Source organism: Perna viridis, chromosome 2 (assembly GCF_037379345.1).
Source record: "Perna viridis isolate PV_CMFRI_1.1 ecotype Kerala chromosome 2, ASM3737934v1, whole genome shotgun sequence".
Classification (NCBI taxonomy): domain Eukaryota; kingdom Metazoa; phylum Mollusca; class Bivalvia; order Mytilida; family Mytilidae; genus Perna; species Perna viridis.
The window spans coordinates 32,370,233-32,380,393 of NC_142446.1; the positions used below are offsets into that span (position 1 = coordinate 32,370,233).

Genomic DNA, 10,161 nt, shown 5'->3' on the forward strand with positions numbered 1-10,161 from the left:
GCATGATTTGATCTATCTGCGGTCAAATTTTCATTTTAATCTATTAAGCCATGTTAGAGTTATTGCCCTTTTTCAAAGTTTTTTGCTATTTTTAAAGTTGTTTCTTTCAAAAATCTCCTCTGACACTATTTTACCATTGAAACAAAACTCAGTATAAGTGTTCCTTGGGGTATGCTGCATAGAATTGAAGTGGGGTTTTTTGATCCGTCGAAAAACGTGGCCACTGTTACTAAAAAGAGAACATAGGGGTCAGACAATAGTTTTTCGCATATATCACCAAAACGGTTAGATTTAGCCAAATTCTTTCAATAGCTGAAATGATCCTTATTTTAGGACTACAGAAGTCTTCAGGCATAAAATTTGTCAGACGCCTTCTTATAAGAGTTACTGCCATTGACAGGGGAAAATGAGTTTTTTTGTTTTTACAGTTTTCAGCCAATGTCTTGAAAACTATGATAGATGTAGACTTTAATTTACTGAAATGATCCTTATGATAAGTCCTATCAAAGTTTTCTTGAGTCAAAATTGTTGGACAACTTCTTGTTTAATTTATTGCCCTTGAAAGGCAAAATTGAACCAGATGAGCGATTCAGGCTCCTGAGAGCCTCTTGTTATGTGATTCTTTCAAACAAAGAAATCAAATGTCCAACAAAATAGGAAATGTTTGTTAAAAACAAAACATTCTTCAGAAATCCCACGAATGTAAATCTCAAAGAAATCGACAAAACTACAAGAAAAAATGATACTCTCGAATAAAAGTACATCTCGGTATTTTCAAATTTTCTAAAAAGTAAAATAACGACACAAAGACACATTAATGACCAACATCTCCTGACTTGGGACAAGCGCATGTCTGCAGTGGAGTTGTACTAGTTCTTAACCCCCGCCTTTTTGTAAGGTTAAAACTTAATTGAAACAAAAAACAAAAATCAAATTTAACACACCATATAATTCACCCAATAATGCAACAATTTCTCTCCAAGAAATACCTCAACATACATCATACAGACAAAATGAGATATCTACTTATAGAACGCTTGCAGTTATTCGATGATAGCTCCGAATAAGGAAGATATCTATTTGCCTCCTCCATTTCATAAAATATCACAAAGAAGTTTACGTGTACGATGTGTGTATCAGTAAACAAATTTTATAATTTATCCTTGTTGACGCGATTGTTTGTCAACCTGAGTTGTTGCATTAAAGAACAATTGATAAGAATCAATATAATGCAATTAATTCAAAGTCGACTCGAATATTTCAAAGCTTGCTTAAATTAAAGAAATGATAATCCCGAACCAAAGTGTTTTTTGACAGACGTGCTGTAATAAATCAATTGTTTAAGATATACAAATGTATAAGCATTTATTTTATATATTTCCAAAATAAAAAGAAAAGAAAAGAAACACCGAAGCATGAACAATAGCACAAATACATCAAAATCTAAAGACTATGACATGAAGTCCGAGCCTGAAAACAGGAAGATACACATACATAATGTAGTGAACCGAAAGAAAATATTATACATACAAAACAAAAACAAAAGAAACAAAACTGAAGATAGGAAAACGTAACACAAAAAGAAAACTAAGGCACTTGCAACATGAACTCTCACAAAAAAAACGGTAGTGACATCTGGTGCTCCGGAAGGGTAAGTATGTCTTGGTCCGCCAGCGGCACCGGTCATAAGTGGGTGAAATACGTTATAGTCTAGTAACAGCAATAACAACCTGGCACGAATCCAAAGGGGTCTCATAAAAATAACTCAAACTCGGGCGATTTCATTCAATTAAGCTAAATATAATGATGTAAATAAATATCTTGTCCTTACCTAATTTGCATTTTAAGCATTTATACAGAGTGAATCAGAACATTAAAGGGAAACGGTTGCAGTGGATTCGTTAGACATTCGTCTACACAAGAATAATATGATATATTTATGATTTTAAATTAATCGTTTCCTCTAGCCAGTGGGAAAATAAAGATTTCCAAACAGATGAAATGGATTTGTATAATTCAAAACATCTACAAAAACATTTTTTCAGAGTTGAAGTACATATATTTTTGCATTTCTATTCGATTCAACTGTTTCCCTCAAACTACAACCCACCCACAATAACCTATCTCTGTCAAAATAAAGACTAAATGAAAACTCTATTCCCAAGGTAATGAGCTGATGACGGACTGTAATTTGACCATAGGTGTTCAGAACATGTATGGAATGGTTTTTATTGTCAGACACCAGAACCATGTTTATAGACGTCACTGCAATGCCTCTTGGATAAAACTTATCTTTACTTTCATGTATTTGTCCATCCCCAGGATAGACCCATTGCAAGCACCCCTCATTATTTATAGCTACCACTCTACCTTCCCCTGAATTGTTAAATCTATCAATAATACAAATAATTCCACTCAAGGTTACAATTCTGAATGGACCAGTGAACAGTCTTTGATCGTTTTTATCATATTCATATGTATGTTTTATCTCCCCTGATTGATTCAGAACTACGACTTTTCGAATGCTGTTCGTTGTAACATCGATAAATCCTGGCTCAGTTAGTCCAACTAATATCTCATCACACTTATTCACATGAATCCCCCATGTTAATAATGAAGAAAATGTTTTAAATGCTTTAAAGTTACCATCTTTAGAATATATTCTAAGTTCATTGTCCCAGGATGAAATGACTAAATCCCCATTCCTCATCATGCTCATATCATATACTTTTATATTCTCCTCTTTAATCACCAAAATAGCTTCTCTCTCGATTTTAACTCTTTGCAGCTTTTCACTTGCATAACTCCCAATAAGTTTTTCGTTTGTACCACAACTTACAATGGCAATAACGCTTTTAATGCAAGTCTGAAAAGTATTGACAAGATTATGCTCAGGGATTCCATAAACATTCCCAAACACATCATTCATTCTAGAATCTAAAGAATATCCAGGTTGAAATTTCGTCAGTGTCACTGGAATTATATTGACATGTTTTTCGGGTGTCTTGATTTTGACAGAATCCGTTGTTTCAAGTATATCAGCAGCTTGATGGGACATCAATATGCTCTTGTAACTATCTCTTGCCTTCTCCACCTCTCCCGTCTTTCCCCTAACTTCCAATATTACATCCATGATTTTGTCTTCGGATGGTTTAAACATTTTGTCAAGTTCATCTATCAATTTTTGACGATGTTTTGCCACAGCATCTTTAACTTCCTCCTCTCGTTTAAGAATTGCACTCTTTACACTCTCATATTCTTTCTTTGTGTCATTCATTTTGTTCTTGTGCGTCATGACTTCGTGATTAAAGAAAGTGAAATCTTCGTCTGCAGTCAGTTTAAGATTTTTAATCTTTGAAAATTTATTCATGTACGTTTCAGTCAGGTCGGACAGTTTGTGATCTTGGTGCATTTCATACGAACATTTCAGACAAATTGGTAGATTGCAGCCAACACAATACATCACACATTTTTGGTCTGGGTGAATGTCGCAAATCATATTCTGCAAGTCAACTTTCCGACGAGAGGCAGCCTCAATATCGGTGTCTAAGTCTGTTAGACTGGTTATCTCATGATTTTGGCATATTTTCCCAATAGAATGAATCCTTTTATTACAAACTGGACACAGGAATAGGTCACAATTTAGACATATCCATTGGATGTCTGATTCTAAACAAAACTGACACTTTGAAGGATTTTGGACAAGAGTGTTAGATTCATTCATGATGTCAGATACCTCACTTAATTTCTTCTTGCAATTTCAGATATTGTCAGCCCATACAACTTCCTGGTTTAAGTTTTTGGTTTTGATATTACCAAAATAGTTGTTTAAACTTGATCTACTATAATTATTAATTCGGTGTAATACTGTTAAACCTATCTTACCCGAACCGTTAATAATTCACCAGAAATCCTTTTGAAGCTGATATCCTATCAGATTCAATCAATTTTGAACTCGTGTAAACTAAACTTATGCTATTGATGTACTTTATTTAAGATCATGAACTAGTATTCAGTAACTGCCGGTGGTTCCGTGTGTAGTGTTCATTGATTTGTACTTGATTTGTTATGTTCCCTAAGTTTACATTTGACTCACGACTCAATTAACTGAATTAGTGTCTACATTGTTTAAAGGTAATGGGAGTGGGCGCCCATCAAACTTGTTCAACCCGCCAAATATATTGCACTTTGTTAACTATGCGTGATTTTAATTTTGTGCTTTTAATGTGTTGCCAATTTCAAAGAACCGGTAAATATATCGTTTCGGCCAGTCGAAGGCAGACTTACCATGTGGGACATCCTCAATATTCACGGCCAATAGATTACTGTTGACTGTTTTTGACTGTTTGGTAAGGTTATTCCTTATTTACATATTTACATCCAGTTTCCACGTTTTCATTATCAACGTTTCAACTATCAGCGTTGTTTTTACATGTAGGTTTCTCTGTACACAAGCCTGTTGTTTTGTCGTGATAAGACAAATACCAGATAATACCAAAAACAATCGGTAATTTGGGCACATTATGTAGATATTTCAGTGTATTTACTAAAAGGAGAACCAAAAATAACGAAATGGGAAGGCGAATCCAGCAACAAGTTCTACAAAATGCAGGAGTGAAGCCACAGTAGTTTTTGGGTTTTGATTTTCGTTATACTGCTAATGTCAGTAAATAATATATTATGTAAATCGGCTTTGACAAGGTTGCCTACTATGTTGGTGAATATCCTCGGGTGCCGTTGGTCCACCAGCAACGACGCCGGCCCAGAGATTTCTAGATACACACAAGTATCACTCATATTAATGTTGCAAACTCTCAAGGAGTAACCTCTCACCAGCTATATTAGAACCAAAAACATAGGAAGCTTTAACTTCAAATATCAAAATCCCGGTATGATGTACATATGTTTCATGCCTGATTTCAGTTTAACTTGTGATACCAAGGGTTATATTAAATTTTCTTATCAATAACAACATTTTAAAATTGTTTATAGTTCGGGTCTTAAAATTTTGCTTAATTAAGAACAAATATAAATCCTAGTTGAATGGAACTGTAAATGCATTATTTTTATTTTTAAAATATCAATATATTCAACTTCGTCCTTGTACAGCGTACGCCTGCCTCTCGTTAAACAATATTTGGTATCTTGAGGGGGAAAGAATCCGACCTCATTTTATTGAAAGCCTTGACCTGTGTAGTGACAAATTCCTAAGGTATAAGTTTTATGTCATCTCCTTGGACAAAAATTAGGACCATCTTAATTATATATTTCTTAGTGAAAATAGTCATACGACGATCCTTAGAATATTTAAAGTAAACTTTGTATAAATGCATGCACAAAATTATTGTTTATAACTTGTGGCATCGCTGCTTTTGGAAGTAAAATTATATATAAAAATATCCTTTTCACATAGCGTCTTTCCGGCTACTTGCAAAGTCATATGGAAATTCTAGTACTAGTAGTATATACTATTAATAAGCTAATCGTTAGGTATGAAGAATAAAAGATTTAAAAACTACATAAGTTGAATAGCAATTTTTTCTCAAGATGGTTGGCTTTTCAAAGGTTACAAATTGTGCTCCGCAACTCTCTGACCTACACTTTTATGAGGCACAATTCACAGCTGATGTTCTGCAAAAGAAGGAACATCGTTTAGCCAGATCTGTGCTATGCAGATATGTAGATGATTGTTGTTTTTAAACAATCCTAGATTCTGATATTTTATACATCGCCTCTACCCCAAAGAATTTGAGATAAAGGATTCAACAGACACTTTGAAGTCAGCAGCATATCTTGACTTACTCTTAGAGATAGATGAAAAAGAAAAACTGATGACCAAACTATACGACAAATGCGATGATCTGTTTTGTATCGTTAATTTTCCTTCCATCTGTAGCAACATCCCCCAGCCTCTCATATCACAACTCCTTCGTTTTGCTAGAGCTTGCTGAAACTATGCTGACTTTTTAGCTAACATGGCTGTAGGCCATATGCTCTATTGCCATCAACTGGCGTCCGTGGACGTCGTAACAATTTTCAAATATCTTCTCCCCTTAAACTACCGAATGGATTTGGATGAAACTTAGTATGATTGTTTCTTAGGGTATTGTGCACAAAATTTACGTTTTGATTTTTTGATCGGTCGAAAAACATGGCCATCGGTTTTAAAAATAGAACATAGGTGTCAGACAGCAGGTTTTCGCGTATATCTCCAAAACCCTTGGGTGAAACCGTATTCTGACATGGAAACCAGACATACACAACAAAGAACATAAAGTAACTAAAAAAATCATACATACAAAGTAACAAAAGCAAATGAGCAACTCGGACTCCACTAAAAACTGGGAGCATGGACCAGGTGCACCGGTAGGGTAAATGTCCTCTGCTTTTCTAGAAACACCCGCCGAGTTGCTCATAAAAAGTCAAGTCCGGGGTAGACAAACGAGGAAAGGAAAACTATGACCCGTTGAATAAATCAGTTTTCATGGTGCAGATGGATACACCATAACGATCCACGATCCATGATGACGACCATAAAACTTCTGTAGTGATGACTTCAATCTTGTAGCAACATAACCCTGTTCCAGAAGCCTATTTGTTAGAGTTCGAGCGCGATACAAAAAGTCTGCGTGGTTTCGGCAAGCTCTGGCATAACGTATAAGTTGTGATATGAACACTCCATACGCAGGAGCCAAAGGAATGTTGCCACAGATGAAAGGAAAGTTGACAATTATGAATGAAAAGTCATCAAAGTCATCACGTTTGTCGTAAAGTTTGGTCAATAGTTTTCCTTTACCATTGATTTCTAAGTGTAGGTCAAGATATGAGACTGACTTCACAGTGACTGCAGTATCCTTTATCTCAAGTTCTTTTGGGTAGATGCGATGTATCAAATCTCCGAAATTAGGATTGTTTAAAGATTATATGTCATCTATATAGCGGAAACTTAATTTGAAGGATCTAGCCAAACGATATTCTTTCTTTCTGATCAGATCAGCTATAACGTCAGCCCCATGAGAGTGAAGGAATAGGTCAGCAAGTAAAGGAGCACAATTTGTTACTATTCGAATGCCGACCGTGTTTTGAAAAACACGTCCACCACACTGGACAAATATGTTGTCGATTAAAAATTCCAGCATTTTGTAAACATCGTCCTCTGTATATTTGGATGATTTTGAATTATTTCTTACAAAGTATGAGGAATCTCTACCAAGAACTATATATTTGTATCTAGGTGTACCATCTTTTTTGGAAAAACAACCATGTATAATATTTTAAGTCGGGATTTTAACTGAGTATGGGGAATAGAAGTATACAGTGTTGAAAATCATAGGTTGTAATGCTATTATATTCAGATAATAGTTTTGAACTGATTGTCTCCAAAAAATCTGTCGAATTTTTCAGGATCCACATTGAATTAATACCACTACGGGAGTAACAAGTGTTGTGGTAGGACTGCAGACCCTCTTTGACAGTTGTGAGTATAGAAGTTGAAAGTTTTGAAAGAGGTTTGGTGGTACATATTGCAGATCCAGTTATGAAACGTTGTTTGTATGGATTCTTGTGGAGTTTAGGAATCAAGTACATAGACGGTAAATCACAATCATCGTCCTTGGTAGAGAGACCAAAAGAGGATAGCACAGATTTATGGTTTTCCACAATCTCTTCTTTGGAGAGAGTGGTAGCAGTATAGGTCTTATCACTGCTATTAATTTCTACGTCTGCCTCTCGTAATAAACATTGGATATAAAACGTTTTGCAGACAAAAACAATGTTGTTTTGGGCTTTGTCTGGTGGTACGACAACATATTTGTCATGTATAGTAGACAATGTTTTTGCTACATCGGGGTCTTTGAAAACTGATGTAGCCTTGGCACTCATTGACCTACTTGATACATTCATTCGTTTCAAAATTGGGACCTTTAGAAAGGATATTACGCAGAGATTCGTTTTCGATAATGGTTAAATCTCCCGTAACGACGTGACCAGAAGGACCATATTTGAATGGAAAGGTTTTGCAAGAACAGTCAGGTGGTTTAGCCTTGAAGTCCCCAATCTCGAGGTTCTGCAACAGCCTTTAATAATTGAAATTTTTGGATGCAATGGGTGAAGTATAGGAATATGAAATAACTGTATGGATTTGTCTTTGAAATATTGGGGAATTTTGTTGGTGATGTTTTTGTGATGGAGGATGTTAGCCAAATTAATTGCATCTATACCTTTGTTGACAAACGGTAGTGGAAGAAATGATCGTTTTTCTTCATATTGACTTTTCACACAAACTGGTTTAAAGAGTCTGTGGAAACCAATATTCAAAATGATGGAAACAAGTCTGTATAATGATGAGGTGGAGTCAGAAACAGGAGTGTCAAGACTTATTTTGTAAAGAGAGTGTAGTAGAGTGAGAGTAAACTAAACTAGAATAAAGTTTGGTTCTAATGTGATGAAGTCCAAGAGGTTTTTGTATGAAAGGAAGGAGACCATCTATGGAGACATCATGTAACTTAGGTGACGTATAGTGGCGATGACCATGACTCCTTTCCCGTCTTGGATTTTTGTCAAATAAATTCATCACATTTATGCTATTGTTATATTGGCTTGAAAGGTTTCCTATACTTTTGATGTTTCATTGCACCCGTAAGGTATTGCAGTACCTAGTCTGCGTATCCAGTACTCCTCTCTTTCCCTACGATAGTTTATACTTGGAACGGGACTGTTCGTAGGATGGTAAATTGTTTTCTAAAATACGAACTTTCATGGAGAGGATTGAATGATCTTGCTGATTAAAGTGTTAATAAACTGTCGGGAATTTGGTGGTGTTAATTCTCGAACGATGACCGCACATTCTTTTATTTAATCGTCCTTTCGTTTCTCCGACATATATTAAACCACACAAGTTGCATTCTAATCCATATATTAAGTTTGTTATTTTGTAACTTAAGTCATCGTGACTTCTTGTATGGAAGGTTTTGTGACGTTGAAAAAATGTGGCCGGTGTTACTAAAAATAGAACATAGGGGTCAGAATACAGTTTTTGTTGTAAATAACTCTAAAACCGTTGAATTTAGCAAAATTCTGATGGAGTGTAATATTGTTCACTATCAGAAGACATACCTACGCCGAAATTTTCAAAATGGTTTGTCACCCAATGTAGGATCTATGGCCTATGAAACAGATTTTTTGTCGTTTTACACGTGTGAAACTTTAAAAATCTTCTCTGAAACAAAATTTAATGAAAGTCGACACAATTGTTTTAGGGTATCTTGCACAACCTGATTATTCAAAATCTTTCATCGCTCGATAAATATTACCGTTGTTATTAAAAATAGAACATATAGGTAATTTGCTGTCTCCTGATTTGAATGGTGATGGTGAAAATATTGTATAGCCATGATTTAACTTCATTTTATGTTTTTTTTTCAGCAAATGTATGCTGGGCTAATCCCCCCTCAGACCCGGCGGAATAATAGGTATAGGGAAACTACTGCTCAATTTTTTCCAAAGGTTCTAAAAACACATTGAAGGAATTCCAACAAATCACAGTGCCTTAGGCACTAAGTTGAACTTACAGCATTCATCAATACATGCTCTTTTTAACATGTCAAACATGGTAACAATGCATGATACCTTTACTTAGTTAATATGGCATGATTTTCCAGGTGAACGATTCAGGCTCTTCGAGAACCTCTTGTTGTACTGTGCTAGACATCGTATTTGGCATCTGTAACAGGGTTATATTGCTACAAGATTTAAGTCATCAATACAAAGCTTTTTGGTCGTCATCTTGTAATGGTGTATCCATCTGTGCCATGAGAACCGATTTGTTCACTGTGTCATAGTTTTCTTCTTCCGTCGACCCCTAATATATATTATATTCTCATAACATATATAATATACATGTTAACAACAAGAAATATACATTTAAAACATTGACAATGATACAACTACAATATAGCTAGTTAAAATACGTAAGGAGATGTACTAAGAATTTATCAAAACTAGCTTCCAGGAGATTCCATTTTTTTGTTAATGATACGAATAAACTTACACGGATTATTGAGATCGGGAAAGTGTTTACTGTTCATTAAATTATGAAATTTCATGATATTTGGTCTATTTATAAAATCACACCAGAAACAAATGTCTTTCATCTACAAAACT

At 35.0% G+C, this 10,161-nt stretch overlaps 1 protein-coding gene across 1 annotated transcript; it reads right to left on the reverse strand.

The window, feature by feature from the left end:
• Positions 1–1,348: 1,348 nt before the first annotated feature.
• LOC148624672 (uncharacterized) lies at positions 1,349–3,958 on the reverse strand. The gene has a single exon (XM_088567504.1). It carries the CDS (start codon positions 3,722–3,724, stop codon positions 2,042–2,044), a length of 1,683 nt encoding a protein of 560 aa, XP_088423630.1. The 5' UTR covers positions 3,725–3,958; the 3' UTR covers positions 1,349–2,041.
• Positions 3,959–10,161: the final 6,203 nt, after the last annotated feature.